The sequence below is a fragment of the Pelophylax lessonae genome (assembly GCF_965119305.1).
Source record: "Pelophylax lessonae genome assembly, chromosome: 2".
Taxonomy (NCBI): domain Eukaryota; kingdom Metazoa; phylum Chordata; class Amphibia; order Anura; family Ranidae; genus Pelophylax; species Pelophylax lessonae.
The window spans coordinates 207636086-207653799 of record NC_138769.1 but is presented as its reverse complement, the minus strand read 5'-3'; the positions used below and the strand labels follow the sequence as shown (position 1 = coordinate 207653799).

The window sequence follows — 17714 nt, the reverse complement described above, 5'->3', positions numbered from 1 at the left end:
CTATCATATATGGAGACAATCCATAAATAAAAATGGGGATTTAGTCCCACCATATGGCCATATCGTGCTCAAGCCCACCACTGCGTCAAAGTACCCCATTATCAGTGGGTCCTACACTATCCATAAAAAAGGCGTAGGTTATGGACAACGAACACAGGTGCATTTTATTGATGGCATTTTGAATGCACAGAGATACCGTGAGGAGATCCTGAGGCCCATTGTTGTGCCATTCATCCACGACCATAACCTCATGTTGCAGCATGATCATGCACAATCCCATGTTGCAAGGATCTGTATACAATTCCTGGAAGTTGAAAACATCCCAGTTCTTGCATGGCCAGCATACTCACTGGACATGTCGCCCATTGAGCATGTTTGGGATACTCTGGATTGGCATATAGGATAGCGTGTTCCGGGTCCTACCAATAGCCAGCAACTTTGCACAGCGAGTGGACCAACATTCCACAGGCCACAATCGACAACCTGATCAACTCTATGCGATGGAGATGTGTTGCACTGCGTGAAGCAAATGGTGGTCACACCAGATACTGAGTGGTTTTTGGATCCTCCCAGGCAGGAAGGTTTTAAATACAACAGCACTGTATTGCGCTCTGTACTAGGTGCTTTGACTGCAATGCAGTTGAGAGTTAATCATATTTAAAGGACAAGTGCTGTCAAGTTTCTAACCAGTTTGCCTGTGAATTGCTAGTTTTTTTATTTTTCATTGTTACCATAGTGCAATTTTCCTTAACTCTGCTGCTGCCCAGACTCCTTCTGCTTATCACTTCAGCTAGAAGTCCTACACTCACAGGCCCTGGCACTGATAAGAGAGCGCTGGGGAGATCTAGTTCAAATTGAACGTTACATTGCAGGAAAATGTCTCATACTTGGCGTTTGGAAGTATGTATTCTTTTTATATTTGTTTATGCAGTAAAATGTATTATGTTCATAAAAACAATATGAAATGTTATGCTTTGATACTGGAATTTTTTGCAATACTAGATAGTTGAGTTCCTAACTGTATTTTTCCAGAGATTTTTTCTTTATGCTTAATGTTTCGATGTCATGTGTTTCTTTCCGGGTAGCTAATTTATGAAGTTATGCTGATGTATGAATACAGGATTTTTTCTGGTTTTCTTTTCCAGTACTTTTAAAATGCATATGTGCTCATACTTTTGACATTACATTATTTTTATAATCCAAATAAAAAAAAAAAAAAACCTTAAAACAAGCCATCACTGATCTCTGTAGCTGTTTTGTAATGTGAAGTAATTTGCTCTCAAAAATCACAAAAAAGACTAGTCCACTTTCAGTTGCTTTTTAAAATCTTAGAAACATTTGTGGTTTGTTTACATTGCAAGACAGACAGTCTTTCAAGAACTGCTCTCTAGAGAAAGATGCTAAAATTTCCCTCTATTTGTTCTGAAGTTTGAAGACTGTAGGAGGGAATGCGTGCTTGTATTAAGGTGGTTTTCTGTCATTTGTGGGGCACAGACATTCATATACTATCAGGTTATACAGCCGCCTACCGGTAGATTGGACACTGGCTAACAAGAAAAAATGTACACCAGCTCAGTATAACCCCTCCTACTCTTGGCAGGCCTCAGCTTTTTGCTAGTATCCTAAGAGGATGGGTATGTATTTTTTTCAAGCTGAGAAATGTCTAATCCATTTTTGCTGTTTTTTTTTTTTTTTTTTCCATTACACTTGATTGTGCATTTCTTCTTTCATTGACTTGAAACAAGATTTTTTGCTACACCACTGCTTGAGCTGGGCTATCTATCTAGATCAGCGTTTCTTAAGCCTAGCTTTGGAGGCTGTACCTGGACCCCTCTGAACTCTGTGCCTAATGATAGCCTGAAATGTGTTCTTTCGGAACTTGGCTGTGTATAGTGGCACTTTCTAGACCGGAGTGTACTATGAAAGTTAATCATGGAGTGTGTTTCAGGTCCAAAACTCGGATACTTTGTCCAAGTGTGACCCTGTATCTGAAGACTCGCCTTGTGTGTGGAAGACTGGTTGGGCTGCCGATAGCTACTTCATTGTTTGCGCTGTTGGGTGCCATTCAGTTTTACTGACACTGCTGGTTTCGCTTAGAAAGGGTTTAGGGCTGAGGGGCTGAGCACGGACTTGATTGGAGAGTTATAAATGAGTGCTCTGTACTCCCTTTTCAACTATTCAGCATAGAGGAAGAAGCATCCTGCCCTTACCGGCATCATCTGTCTGGGTTAGTAAGAACGTGAGGCTTTGCTTCGCACTTGGGCCTAGTTGCATTACCGTTATGTGATGCAACATGTGTGCATGTAGTTACTCTACTTCAAGTGACCCCAGCCTTCCTTTTAGCTCCCAGGCTAATCCTTTGCCACTGGTGACCCCGTTGGTTGCTCCATAATATTGTTCCTGCAGGGAACCCTGCACCTGATCTAAACGCAAACGGAGCAAAGTGCTTCTATTGCACATGCGCCTCAGCATGCACTACATTGGAGGCCAAACTGCGCGCCTCCATGCTGCTAGGCAACCGGGATTAACAATGCCCCGGGACTGTACGGCCTGCTGCTTGTTAAAGATGGCAAACTCCTTTCGTGTTTTTTGTAAAGTTTCATCTTTTGACAGTGACCAGCACCTTTCTTTATTTAATGCCTGGTGGAGTGTTTGCTATTAGTTTATTAACTACTATTGTGCGTTTGGCAGTTATGTCATAGGTTTAAACTTAGAATAATGGCAAGCTTTTAGCGTTATTTTGATGTGAGGGGGCGGGATGGGGCCGTAATTGTTAGCGCTGATTGGTGGATTGTCTCTTAAATATTAGTTGACCTGCACTGCACCTTGCCACCTGAAGAAGGGTCCCTGCATGGCTCCAAAATGTTGCCTTATGTTTACCATGAGACCACAAAATTAAAGCTATGGACCCTTTAACCTCCCTGGCAGTATGATTCTGTCAGGAATTACATACCAAAAGCGGTACAATTCTTTTCATGGAAATTTGGCGTTATGTATTATAGGCCTACAATTCTTAGTAATTACTGACTTAAACCTGACCAAAACAAGAGTCTAGTAGACATCCCAGATGTGATAAATTTGAAACACAAACACATGAATTATAATCTAATCAATAATATAATTTTATTATTTAATATATAATATATATAATAAAATTATATTATTGATTAGATTATAATTCATGCATTATATATTACATATATATGTGTGTGTGTGTGTGTATATGTATGTATGTATGTATATATATATATATATATACACATACATACCTACACATATATATATATATATATATATATATATACACACACATATATATATGTAATATACAACGCATTAATTATAATTGAATCAATACTATAATTTTATATATATATATATATATATATATATATATATATATATATATATATATATATATATATATATATATATATATATAATGTGTTTTGTGCAACTTTTTTTTTTTTTTTTTTTGAATTTCCCTCCCTAGTTCCGCTCCCATGCAGCATTGCTGCTGCAGGGAACGGAACTAGGAAGTGATCACACCGACGGTGGACGGAGGAGCGGCGGGACTCTCGGCTGGCGGTCACAGCGATGAGAGATCGTCGCTGGATCGCCAGGAGAAGGTAAGAGAACACCGCTGTGCTCTCTGCACATGCAACCCGAATGTGTGACTCGGGGTTACCAATCCTGCAATGAAAAATCCACCCCGAGTCACGCTCGGGATTACCGCCAAGGAGGTTAAGGAATCCTTGGTGTGATGACATTTCTTCACCTGATCCAGTTTCCCTGGGTCCCTCCCACACCTGAAGCCCTTGCTCCCATTCTGATGTTATCTTAGGTTCAGGAGCTAAGCCCCATCTTTGGACCAGGTTAGCCCCTGGTGTGAACGATCAGCTTTTCTTGGTGTCCTAGAGGATTTTTCACCCCCCCCAGTGCCTGAAGCATTTTATTCACTAGAGTACCTCAATCTCTGGGGTTTCTCAGAACAGATAGTACCCTCTATGTTAGGGAGTCAAGCATGCAAGTTTTGATGCTCCTGACCCTGTTTGATCATCATCTAGATGTTGCAGCTTCTTCACCCCCTGGTAAGATATGGGACGACTCCTTGTGTCTGGAGAAGAAGCTTTATTCCTGCACTGGATGCTGTTGGGAATATTAGTTTTGATTGTACTGTCTCCCCTCTAGAGCAGTGCCTTGGAAACTGTCTCTCCTCACTTGGTAGCCTCTGCACAGAGAAACGAGGTTTGCACACTCAGGTGCACTTTAGATCCTACATGGCGGACAGAAATCCCAGCTGGAAAGTAATTTGTCTCCCTGAGTTGTCAACAGACGGAACACATTAGCTTTAAGTCACAGGTCTCTTCTGCTGAGGAACCTGTGGGATAATTTTTCTTGAAATTCTTCTCTGGGAGTAGGTCTTTTTATGGCTAAACCACAGTGTCCTAAGAAAGGACTGTCATATTTCTTGTCATAGGTTTGCTCCTACTCCATTACATGTCCTTTTAGTAATTCCATTAAGGGGGTTGCTCCTCACTCCATTGTTGTTGCTTTCTGTCAGGAATGTTTCATGGCTTGTGCTCTGATTCAGAAAAGACCTGGAATTTTTTTCTGCCAGGCCACAGTGAAACCTCTGGACATTGGAGAGGATGCTTGATTTTATCTGTTTGATTCTGGTGGTTATTTGTCAGTCTTGGGTCGAGTTCTAATTTTTCTTCCTTCCTACTCCATTACACCTTACCTCTTCAGTCAGATTACCTTTTGTGGGATCTAATCCTTGAGCCATCTAGATGTCTCGGGAGTTACTTTACACCCTTTATGGGCGTTTTTTTTCTGTGCAGCTACTGTAATCTCTCTGGTATTCCTCACTCTGCGAAGTTGGTTGCCTAGCTAGGCAACCCATTCCTGTGTCATTTTCCACCCTTTGTGGGATGTGCTGCCTTGGCCTTCCAATTTCCTTGGACACATTTTGCTCTAAATTCCACATTCGGACCATCTCCTTGTGGAAGATATCCTAGTCCTTTTTTTTTTTTTTTTTATTGGCTACATTGAGAATTTTCTATTGTTCCAACTTTTTGGGTGGGTTCTGTTTCCCACCTTTTTTCTGGTTCAGGTTTAAGGCTCCCTTACATCAAACTATGGTAGTGACATTCCACTATGGTAGGTAACCTTCTCTGTCCTGATCTTGGACATCAGGTTGATAGTATATTTTAGTTTGTTGGTAGTGTTTGATAGGCTTCCCTTTCTAGCATAGAGTTCTACCTCATCCAGGATCTGATTAGGGAGTTGGTCTTTCATGCTGCTCCTGTTCTGCAAGCAGTCCTCTGTCCTCTTTGTGGGTCTTGTTGGTTGTTGCTGTTTTCCCACACTTCTGTTGGAACTCTTTTGAGCATCCCAACAGTATTTGAATTCCTATGAAGGACAAGAAAGAAAGAAAAAGGATTTTTATACTCACTGTATCCTTTTTTTTTTTTTAAATTCTACTGGGGTGCTTAGGTCCCACCACCTTTTGTGTTTATGACCATGCTTTTGATACTGATTTGCTTAGGAATCGAGTCATGCTGGGAACAAGAGGAGTTCTTTTGGGCTGGCCTACAATTTTGTTTGCCAGCGCCCAGTCTCCCTGTAGGCAGCAGTATAAACTGATAGTATCTGAATTCTTAATGGGCTCCAAAAAGGTTACAGTGAGCACAAAAATCCTAATTTACTGCTGGTTTGGAATATGTCAATACTTTGGTGTGCATAGTCTGGGCACATGTTTGAGCTTAGTGTAAAAAAATAATAAAATCCTAGCCACCCTGTCAGTTTGTGTGTGCATATATATATCTGTGCACTGGGCCTAACCATCGGTAGTGTAACACAGCCATACAGTGAGTCACCCACCCACAGCAGCCTGGTGCCAGCCACCCACCCACACCCACAGGCCCTGTACCAGCCAGCCACCCAGCCACAGGCCCTGTACCAGCCAGCCACCCAGCCACAGGCCCTGTACCAGCCAGCCAGCCACAGGCCCTGTACCAGCCAGCCAGCCAGCCACAGGCCCTGTACCAGCCAGCCAGCCACAGGCCCTGTACCAGCCAGCCAGCCACAGGCCCTGTACCAGCCAGCCAGCCAGCCACAGGCCCTGTACCAGCCAGCCAGCCAGCCACAGGCCCTGTACCAGCCAGCCAGCCAGCCACAGGCCCTGTACCAGCCAGCCAGCCAGCCACAGGCCCTGTACCAGCCAGCCAGCCAGCCACAGGCCCTGTACCAGCCAGCCAGCCAGCCACAGGCCCTGTACCAGCCAGCCAGCCAGCCACAGGCCCTGTACCAGCCAGCCAGCCAGCCACAGGCCCTGTACCAGCCAGCCAGCCAGCCACAGGCCCTGTACCAGCCAGCCAGCCAGCCACAGGCCCCTGTGCCAGCCAGCCAGCCACAGGCCCCTGTGCCTGCCAGCCAGCCAGCCACAGGCCCTGTACCAGCCAGCCAGCCAGCCACAGGCCCTGTACCAGCCAGCCAGCCACAGGCCCTGTACCAGCCAGCCACAGGCCCTGTACCAGCCAGCCAGCCAGCCAGCCACAGGCCCTGTACCAGCCAGCCAGCCAGCCACAGGCCCTGTACCAGCCAGCCAGCCAGCCAGCCACAGGCCCTGTACCAGCCAGCCAGCCAGCCACAGGCCCTGTACCAGCCAGCCAGCCAGCCACAGGCCCTGTACCAGCCAGCCAGCCAGCCACAGGCCCTGTACCAGCCAGCCAGCCAGCCACAGGCCCTGTACCAGCCAGCCAGCCAGCCACAGGCCCTGTACCAGCCAGCCAGCCAGCCACAGGCCCTGTACCAGCCAGCCAGCCAGCCACAGGCCCTGTACCAGCCAGCCAGCCAGCCACAGGCCCTGTGCCTGCCAGCCAGCCACAGGCCCCTGTGCCTGCCAGCCAGCCACAGGCCCCTGTGCCTGCCAGCCAGCCACAGGCCCCTGTGCCTGCCAGCCAGCCACAGGCCCTGTACCAGCCAGCCAGCCAGCCACAGGCCCTGTACCAGCCAGCCAGCCAGCCACAGGCCCTGTACCAGCCAGCCAGCCAGCCACAGGCCCTGTGCCTGCCAGCCAGCCACAGGCCCCTGTGCCTGCCAGCCAGCCACAGGCCCCTGTGCCTGCCAGCCAGCCACAGGCCCCTGTGCCTGCCAGCCAGCCACAGGCCCCTGTGCCTGCCAGCCAGCCACAGGCCCCTGTGCCTGCCAGCCAGCCACAGGCCCCTGTGCCTGCCAGCCAGCCACAGGCCCCTGTGCCTGCCAGCCAACCACAGGGTGTCAGCCAGCCAGCCACCACAGGGTGTCAGCCAGCCAGCCAGCCACCCACCACAGGGTGTCAGCCAGCCACCCACCACAGGGTGCCAGCCAGCCAGCCACCCACCACAGGGTGTCAGCCAGCCAGCCACCCACCACAGGGTGCCAGCCAGCAAGTATATTACATTTTAGTAGTGTCTTTAAAAATTTCAATGGAGATGGATGCAGATAGAAAAAGTAAAAGTGTTAACTGGGACTATTTCTCGTCTCCATCTCCAGGAAAAGCAGCAGTGTACAACACGTGCACAAACAATGCAAGCATGGGATCAGCAATTGCAAAAACCAAAAATACGTCAAATCTTTGGGCCCGATGTTAAATTATATCATGCAGCACAGAAAAAACACAATGAATCACAAGGTGAAATACCAGTATCCCAGGCATCAATAAAAGATATGTTTCAGAAAAAAAACGGTGGCTAAATTTGGATGGAAGATCCCAAGTACTGGACATAGTAATCGCAGAGATGATGGTCACTGATAACCAGCCATTTATAATGGTGTCTGACTCTGGATTTAAGCTGTTGATGTCCATAGTTGAGCCAAGGTACACACTGAGGAGTGACAAATATTATCAAACTGAAATGCTGGAAAAGATTCACCAAAAGGTCATTGAGAAAGTAAAGGCTATGTTGAAACCAGAGAATGCTGGCAACTCACTCTCATTCATGACTGACTGCTGGTAAAGACAAACAGAGTCACTAATGAGTCTTGCATGCCACTTCATTGACAGCGGATGGACAAAAAGGCATTTGGTGTTGAATACAAATGTGATGCAAGGATCCAACACTGAGGAGTACATTAGATAGAGGTTTCTAGGCATGCTGGAGCAGTAGGGAATAGCCAAAGACCGAATGATGCTTGTGCTTCGAGACAGTGGAGCAAACATGGTGAACGGAATGAGGCTTGCTAACAGGTTAGACCTCAGTTGCATGGCACACACCCTCCAACTTGTGGTAAATGATGTGCTTTGCTTGATATAATTGGCATGCGGAAGAGGTGCACAGGCCATTTCCACCATTCAATCCTTGCCAAACAGAGACTGAGGTGCATTCAGGAAGACCTTTGCCTACCCAAAAGCAACTTGATTCAGGCTGTTCCAACACGATGGAACTCAAAACTTCACATGTTGCAAAGAATACTGGAGCAGAAGCGAGCTCTTACTATTTATTCAGGTGAATATGGAGGATATTCTTGTCCTACTGCTAATCAGTGGGGCATTGTAGCCAATGTCATTGAGTCCTCCTCCCCATAGAGGAAGTGACACCAGAGGTGAGTCATTACGACTCATCTGTGTCATCTGTCATCCCATGTGTGAGAGTGCTGAAGATGCTTCTTCAAGAGAATGAAGGACCCAACACACATGGCACTAAAACATGTAGGCAGGTCATGAGGGACAGCCGCGCCAAACGTTTTGAAAAGCATGAAGAGAATAAAAAATTTGTGCTTGCATATCTTTGGATCCTTGATACAAGAATCATGCTTTCTCTTCTGAAGACTTATTGGCCAGGGCAAAACAATGGCTAACAGAAGAGGTGCAGGGGGTTCCTGCTGAAAAGATAAGTCAGGAAGAGCAAGTTTCTAATCTGGAAGAGCAGGATGCTGCAGAAAGTGAAAAATGTCCAAAAAGACTGGAGAGAAGAAACATGATCGTGGCCGAATAGATGCCATGTTCAGTGTTTTATTAGGGCCTCATGCAGCAGAGGATTCTTCCGAATCTGCAATAATGACCCTGGATGATGAACTTAATCTCCATTTGAAGGCACCAGTAATTGACAGAAGAAGTGGTGATCATCTTCAGTGGTGGAAAGAAAACGCTACAAAAGACTTGCTTCTCATGCTAGAAGTTACCTTTCTGCTCCTCCTTCCTCGGTACCAAGTGAGCGTGTTTTTAGTGAAGTGGCAGCAATATATGAAAAAAACAGAAGCAGTTTAACTGGTGAACATGCATGCTGAAATGTTATGCTTTCTGCACTATAATATTCTACTTAAAGCGGTTGTAAACCTAAAATAAAAAAAAAAAAACCTGCAAAACAAAGGCATAATGAGCTAGTATGCATCGCATACTAGCTCATTATGAATTACCTTAGAACGAAGCCCCGACACGGACCCCCGGACACCGCTGCGGGCGCTGACATGATCCCACGGCATCTCTTCCGGGTTCGGCGTCTCCGGCGCTGTGATTGGCCGGAGCCGCGATGACGTCACTCCCGCGCATGCGCGCTGGGGTCATTTTCCGGCAAGCTTCTGGTAAGGAAAGCTGAAGGTCCGTCGGACCTTCAGAGCGCATGCGCCGCTAGCATGAGCGGCTGCATGCACTGCAAATATCTCCTAAACCGTGCCGGTTTAGGAGATATTAATTGTACCTACAGGTAAGCCTTATTATAGGTTTACCTGTAGTTAAAAGTGAAAAAAAGCGGTATACTACCGCTTTAACTGGGAGTATTTAAAGTGAGTAGTACTAGTGTCCAATCCACTGTTTTTTGCACTGCAGTGTGTGTGTGTGTGTATTTGTGTGTGTGTGTGTGTATATGTATATGTGTGTATATATATATATATATATATATATATATAACAGTTTCTCACAAAAGTAGGTGCGCCCCTCACATTTTTGTGAATATTTTATTCTGCCTTTTCATGTGACAACACTGAAGAAATTACTCTTTGCTACAATGTAAAGTAGTGAGTATACAGCTTGTATAATAGTGCAAATTTGCTGTTCCTCAAAATAACTCAACATACAGCCATTAATGTCTAAACTGCTGGCAACAAAAGTGAGTACAGAGGTCCCAATGAGCACAGTGGCCTTCATCATCCATAAATGGAACCACCTGGACTCATATTTTAGAGCGGGCTGCCTGAGCAAACTGAGACCAAGAACCCGATGGTCACTCTTACAGCGCTCCAGAACCTTCCAGAAGAACAACCATCTCTGCAGCACTCCACCAATCAGGCCAGACTGAAGCCACGCCTCAGTAAAAGGCACGTGACAGCCCTTCTGTAGTTTGCCAAAAGACCATGAGAAACAAAATTCTCTGGTCTGATGAAACAAAGATTGAACTCTCTGGCCTTAATGGCAAACGTCATGTCTGGAAGAAACCAGGAACCGCTCATCACCTGGCCAATACCATCTCTATAGTGAAGCATGGTGGTGGCAGCATCATGCTCTGGGGATGTTTTTTAACCGGCAGGAACTGGGAGACTAGTCCAGATTGAGGGAAAAATGAATACAGCAATGTAGAGACATCCTTAAAGGAAACCTGCTCTAGAGCACTCTGGAGTTCAGACTGGAAGGAGGATCATCTTCCAACAGGACAACAACTCTAAGCACACAGCTAAGATAACAAAGTAGTGGCTATGGGACAACTCCGTGAATGTCCTTGAGTGGCCCAGCCAGAGCCTAGACTTGAACCCGATGAAACATCTCTGGAGAGATCTGAACATGGCTGTGCACCGTTGCTCCACGTCCAAGCTGATGGAGCTTGAGAGGTCCTGCAAGAAAGAATGGGAGTAGCTGTGCCAAGCTTGTAGCGTCATACTCAAAAAGACTTGAGGCTGCTATTGGTGCCAAAGGTGCTTCAACAAAGTATTGAGCAAAGGCTGTCAATACATGTGATTTTTTTTTCGTTTATTTTTAATAAATTTGCAGATTTCAAACAAACTTCTTTCACGTTGTCATAATGAGGTATTGTTTGTAGAATGTTGATGAAAATAATGAATTGAATCCATTTTGGAATATGGCTGTAACATAACAAAATGTGTAAAACGGGGAGCGCTGTGAATACTTTTTTGGATGCACTGTAATTAAAACCAGTTAAGTTAATAGTTATGACACTGCATTTTATGTCTGCACTGAGGTATATCCATTACCTTTTACTGTGTCTGTCCAACATTGTATATTCACTACTTTTAGCTGTTGCAGTTAAGAAATTGTCAATGGCTTAATCCTTAGGCCCCATACAAACTAGACTTTAAAAGAAACACAGCTTTTACAGGCACTGACTACTTTTTTTTTTTTTTTTTTTCTTCCTGTAAACGCACCCCTATTTTAGCCTATGTCCATGCACACAGTCATTTACAGCTATATTCGAAGAGAATGCTTGACGAGCCTAAACACTGGGCACATTTAGTACTTGAGCGTTCATTCATTCCAATGGCCAGAATAAACTAATCCTTTGGTGAGTGGAATCCATAATTGCTCAAATGCTTGACGACCCTAAACGTGTGCATAGTGTGGCTTTAGGCCCTTTTTTAAACAGGTTTTCGCCTGACAGGAGAACGTTTTCAGGGAAGCTGAGCATATGCTCAGTGTGTATGGGGCTTTAGGCAGGGCATACACTGTTCCAATCTCGACCGGGTCAGCAGGAACCAGCCTAGATTTGATCTGTGTATGGGCAGGCTGCATGCATAAAGCTGATTGATCAACTTGGGGACAACCAGCATGCTGGGTTTTACTTGCGGTTATCGCTAGAGACTAGTGGCCGCTAGCCACTAGCAAAACCACTGTCTAATCCAGTGGTTGCAGGAAAGAAATTCACTCTGTGTATGGCCAGCCTTTTACAAGCCCTGCCTAAGAGCTGACACCACTAGGAGCCTAGTGTTGTTTTTCAGAATAGGAACATCCTCTGCTGTGATTTCCCTAAGGAGATGGGCCCCTCGCACAGGCTATCTCACTATCGAGTAGGAGCTCCTTATTGGCTATTTGGAAGGAAAGGGGATAATTTGATAATGCTGGATAGGCCTGATATTGAGCATTGGAGCAGTCAAGCATTTAGCAACAGAGTGGAATTGAGAAGTGTGTTATTTAATGACATAGCAGGCAGCTTATGGTACTTGCTCTTTAGGGAGTAAATTTAAAACTTTACAGAGCTAGAGAAGTTTGCTTTGAAAAGAAAAGCTGGATTGACAGATACTGAATACTGAAATTCTAAACCTATTACAAATGCTATTACAAAAAGTATAGTTTTTCAAAGTGAGGTCATTACAAAAAATATCATTCATAAAATGTTTCTTCTGAGCATTTAGCTGGGTGAACAGATTGTAGATTTTACCGGGTTAATTTCCAATATTAGGCTCCGTTCACATCTCTGCGTTTTTTGGGCGTTTTTTCTGCTCTTAGCCTCCGCTCAAACGCCCAACAAGAAAAATCCTATTCATTTCAAAGGCCTTTGTTCACACCTGAGCGTTCTGTTACCTGAAGCAAAATGCCCGTCGCTCAAAAAAAGTACACGAGCGTCTTTTTTGGCAGATTACAGGTGTGTGGTTTTTTTTTTTTTTTTCATTGGTCACTTGTCAACCTAAAAACGCCTGTAAAAATAGCAATGCCTAGATGTGATTGTAGCCTTAAGCAGTAATAAAAACATTTTTTTTTTGTCTTCTTTTTACAGCCAGCAGGTGCTGGGAAGAAAAACAGGTACTGCATCTGTTCACAAGGTCACTATAAAAATTGATGAGAATGATGGCTCAAAACCTCTTCAGATTACTCATGAACCCCCTCTACCAGCTTCTGATTCCAAATTAACAGAAAGAGCTATGCGGGTAAGAAATAACTTCTCAACAGAAGTATTCCTCATTTGGTAGCACTTTAGAAAGTTAATTTACAATTTTCTTTATTCTGTTTATAGATTGACCATCTGTCTATAGAGAAATTGCTAATTGACAGTGTTCATGCAAGGTCGCATCAGAAGTTGCAAGAGCTAAAAGCTATCTTACAGAGTTTCAACCCCAATGACAGCTGTATGTATTCTAACTTATGTTCTCACTTTGTTTCTGTTTTACAATTATTACAGTTTAAACAGTTGCTTTCATACTATTTACAGAGCTTGTTGGGCTTTCTGATCAGAAGACATAGCTGTGTCTTTTTGCTTCTTGATTGCGTGTGTCTAATTTACACTCTATACCAGTTTGTTTGCACTTGCAATAGGAAAGGGATGTGTCCCCCGTTTAGCTTATTCAGCATTGTGTGGAAAAGACCCTAATAAAACCGAAAGTAAAACACCTGAAAAAGAACAGAATTAACTTATCCTTCCTGGCACCTTGACATCCGATTGTCACTTGCAGAGATACACCTGCCAGCAGAACCTTCAGCATCTGACATATATGGGTGGTCTGATGTCTGTTTTCCCTGCCAAGCATTGTGGTTTCACCTGCAGGCCGCCATGCCACTGTTATGTCGCGGGGATACATTAGTGACTAGTAATTAGCCATTTGGAGACCGTCACTTTATTGTCGCTACCTCACCTTATATCTTATACATGAAGTAAGTAGAATGCATGAGTTTTGTACCCAAACGACAGGAGGTAGGAGTCACACTGGAAGTGAATTCACAGCATATGAAAAGCCTGAAGGGCTTTCTTTTCTCTCCTTGGTGATTGGGTTCATGGAGCTTGTCGAGTCTGTTCTTATGCAGTCCGGTGATTGATAGCAGTACTCTGTTGAGGTACTGCTATCAAGTGTGTATGGCCCCTTTCAGGCGGGCTTTCCGATCAGGTCCGCCTTTCAGTTTTTACAGGCCGACCTGATCGGATGCTCCATGTCCCTTTATGGAGCAGCAGATGGCAGCGGTGACATGTCCGATGACACCCGCTGCTCTCTAATCCGATGTGGTCCTTGAAATCCAGACGGATGGAAACCCCTATTTTCCATCCGTCTGGAGGATCGGATTGGATGAAAATGGACAGGAGGTCCGTTTTCATCCCATCTCCCATAAAGGGGAGTGGGGATCTGACAGCTTTGTCTCTGCAAAGTAAGCTGAGACTGAGCTGTCATCCGCCTGCTCAGCGGGGATTGGCGGATCCATCCCAGCTAAGCAATATGGAGTCCGTCGGGCAGAAAGCCCATATGAAAGGACCCTATGGCTGGCCTAATTTGCCAAATCGAGCAGTAGAGGATCTTTGCTGTGTGTACTATTTCTTGCCCTGATACTGAATTTCAGGGAAACTCTTTATTGTTTTAGTCCTAGACGCAGAAAAAAAAAGCTATCCTATGTTTTACTATTGCTTTTTAATTTAATGTGTATCTTTGCTTTTCAGCGTTTGTGGAAACTGCTTTGCCAACGTTGGTCATTCCCATTCTGGAGCCTTGTGGTCGATCAGAGTGTCTCCATGTGTTTGTAGATCTTCATTCTGGAATGTTCCAGCTAATGCTGTATGGATTTGGTAAGATTTTGTTGCTTGTATAATATGGAATATTACAAAATTTGTTTTTATCTTGTACATTTACTGTAGTGTTTACCACAAATGCTTTTAAATGTAATTTTATATCAGTTTCAATGTGGTTCTTCAGTCTTTTAAAAAAAAAAAAGTCACCAGCTACAAATACTGTAGCTGCTGACTTTGACACACTCTTATATGTCCAAGGACCCAGCGCTGTCCTCATCCAGGCCTGTTCTTTGCCGGTCTGTGGGTTCCCAGCACTGGGATGTTTACTGTGAGAAGCTGGCTGTTACTTTTGTCAACTTCACAGCTTGCTCCCCACTGCATGTGCACGAGGCACGCTGCACTGTGTGAATGGTCTCGCAGCCTCCTGGGACGTGCCCCAGGAGGTTGTCGGTGGGGGAATGGAACTTCTGATGGAATTGTTTAGGCGCAGGCAGAATAGTCTGGCTATGCCTATGGGCAGTCCCATAGGGTATACGTCCTCTCTCTGCTATAGGTACTAGTTCTTTGCTGGCCTCTCTGGTCCTGGCAATTTTTTATTTTTAGATAGTTATTTTTTCTTCTGGATTTTTCCTGTGTGATATACAATCAACTGCTGGACTGGGCGACGGGCTGGATAATCTTGATCCAGTGGTCACCCCAGTCTGGCCAGCAAGTGCATGCAGACCTTGGCTCTATGCTAGGTCGGCTGAGACATAGTCCCACCGGACAGGGGCTGGCCTGCGAGTTAAACATCACGCGAGGTCGCATATGATCGGGGTCTCGGCCTGAGTCGCAGTGTTCCTCCTGGCCAACAGCCCCCCCATTTCGATGGAGAGGAGCTTCTTTCTGAAGCGGTGCCCGCCTTATTCCTAGTATGGTAAGTAACTGCCCCCACTCTCCCTCTGGAGGGTTTTGGGGTGGACGTGGGCCCCTCCATAGGACAGTCGGACACCTGGGTTCCCGTCCTTCCCGTTAGGTACCCCCCTCATCGGTCTAGTGGTCCCAATGGGCCATCCCACCCCCCTTTGGGGCTTTGAGGTGGCCTGGTTCGACTCCTGGGGTGGTGGCAGGGTGCTGGCGGCTGTGAGGGGGGGGGGGCTGTACCTGGTGGGGACTCCCTCCTTCCTGCCTGTGCCCTTTTCTGAGGCCTAGGGATCCCTCCTTGGGAGCCTTGACAGAATTGTCGCTAAAGAGTGGGAACGACTAAAATGTCCCCTTGTTGTCCCTAAGCGATTTGCTATGCGGTACCCTTTTGAGGAGTCCCTTCTTTAAAAGTGGACTGTTCCACCGGTGGTGGACTCTCCGGTCTCCGGATTGAACAAGGCAATCATGATTCCGGTTGAAGAGTCCCTGGCCTTTAAAGACCCGGCTGACAAAGGCGGAGGCGGTGGCCCGCAATATGTACACTGTGGCTGGTTCGGGCACTGAGGCCGGTATTTACCATTGCACTGGTGTCGCAAACTCTGACTGAGTGGGCTAAGCTTTTATGCCGTGACCTGGAGGGGGAGCGGCTCCCCCCTGCTTTTGCTGAGCTTGTGGACCAGTTGGTCCAGGGGCTGCAGTTTATCTGTGATGCCTCCATGGATGTAGCTCCCCTAGTCACTAGGCTCTGTTTCAGCAGAGGTCCTTCTGCGTATTTTTTGGCTTAAATGCTGGTCTGCCAGACTTCCAAAAAGGCCTTGACTGATCTTCCTTTTCGAGGAGATCGCCTGTTTGGAGCTACCCTGGATGACATCATTAAGGGTCTCACAGGGGGGAAGAGTACCTTTCTTCCGCAGGCTAGTAAGGGTAAAGACCCTCGTCGTAGATGTGGGCCATCCTTCTCGGCTCATAAGAAGTTTTTTCGTCCCTCAGGGGCGTCTAACAAGGGATCAAAGCCTTTCAGGGCCTCCTCTGGTGGATCCAAGCGAACTTGGTCTGGAAAGTCCAGGGCAGGCTTCTCCAGACCCGCAGACAAGGCTCCTTCAGCATTCAGGTGCGCCCTCATCCGTATTGAAGGTGGGGGCAAAACCACTGCACAGAGCAGGTTAGTATAACGTTTTTTATTATTTTTATTTATATATGCCTTTAATATCACTTTAAACAAGAGACTTCATTTACCTTCCCTGACTGAGCCAAATTCTGCTTAATTTGTGCCTCAGTGGAAGGGTTTCAGCTCCACAGTCTTGGCCTGGGCTAGGTATGGCCTGGTGCTGATTGACAAACTACAGACTGTTGATAACCATGCCCCCTTCAACTTTTTAACCCCCGTTTGTAGTGCTGACAAACACAGCCTACACAAGTGTGGGGACAGTGCTCCGATTTCTGGAACAGTGCAGCGTCGTTGCCACACCATAACAGGGAATTTCATTAAGTAGATTTCACTGGAAAGCTCAGCAAGAATTTGTGGGACTCTGCAGTGGGACGAATAGAAAAATGCAGATGGCTCTAAATATTCCCAGTTATAAGGGGGAAGACCGTTACCATACCTAATTTGGCTGTGATTGGATGTTGAACAATTACAAGCTAATGTAGTTATTCAGTTACATGGTTATCCACTTGAGGACCAGGCCTTTTCTGGTACTTTGTTTTCCGGTAAAAAACTGTATATTTTGTTTGGAAAATTACTTAGAACCCCTATATATATATATATATATATATATATATATTTATTAGCAGAGACCCTACAAAATTAAATGGCGTTGCAATTTTTGTCACTTGGCATTTTAGCAGTTGGTTTTTCAAATGCGTTTTTTTTCTGATGAAAAATGCACTTTAACCAGTTCTGGACTGGAAGGATTTGCCCCCTTAATAAGCAGGCCATTTTTTACGATTCGGCAATGCGTTACTTTAATGGAAAATTGCACAGTCATGCGACGCTGTAACAAAATAAAATTGATGTCCTTTTTTTCCCACAAATAGAGCTTTCTTTTGGTGGTATTTGATCACCTGTGCGATTATACTTTTTTGCGTTATAAACTAAAAAAGAGCAACAATTCTGGGAAAAAAAAATATATATATATTTTTCACAATCTGCTCTATAACATTTCCAAAAAAATGTAAAAATTTAATTTTTTCATCCTTTTAGGCCGATTTTGTATTCATATTTTTGGTAAAAAAAAATCGCAATAAGCGTATTTTGATTGGTTTGAGCAAACGTTATCGCATCTACAAACTAGGGAAAAGATTTGTCATTTTTATTTTTTTTTTACTAGTAATGGTGGCGATCTGCGATTTTTAGCGGAAATCCGACATTGCGACGGACAGATCGGACCCCTA

The 17714-nt window shown here is 45.2% G+C and overlaps 1 protein-coding gene across 4 annotated transcripts in view; it reads left to right on the top strand.

Annotated features, from left to right (window-relative positions):
* MED14 (mediator complex subunit 14) overlaps positions 1-17714 on the top strand; it is a 164672-nt gene that overhangs the window by 31919 nt on the left and 115039 nt on the right. For all 4 annotated transcript variants that reach the window (XM_082244540.1, XM_082244538.1, XM_082244539.1 and 1 more), the window contains exons 8-11: positions 768-900; positions 12705-12855; positions 12942-13053; positions 14349-14474. In XM_082244540.1, the coding sequence (XP_082100666.1) occupies positions 768-900; positions 12705-12855; positions 12942-13053; positions 14349-14474 (522 nt within the window). The remainder of the gene's footprint in view (positions 1-767; positions 901-12704; positions 12856-12941; positions 13054-14348; positions 14475-17714) is intronic.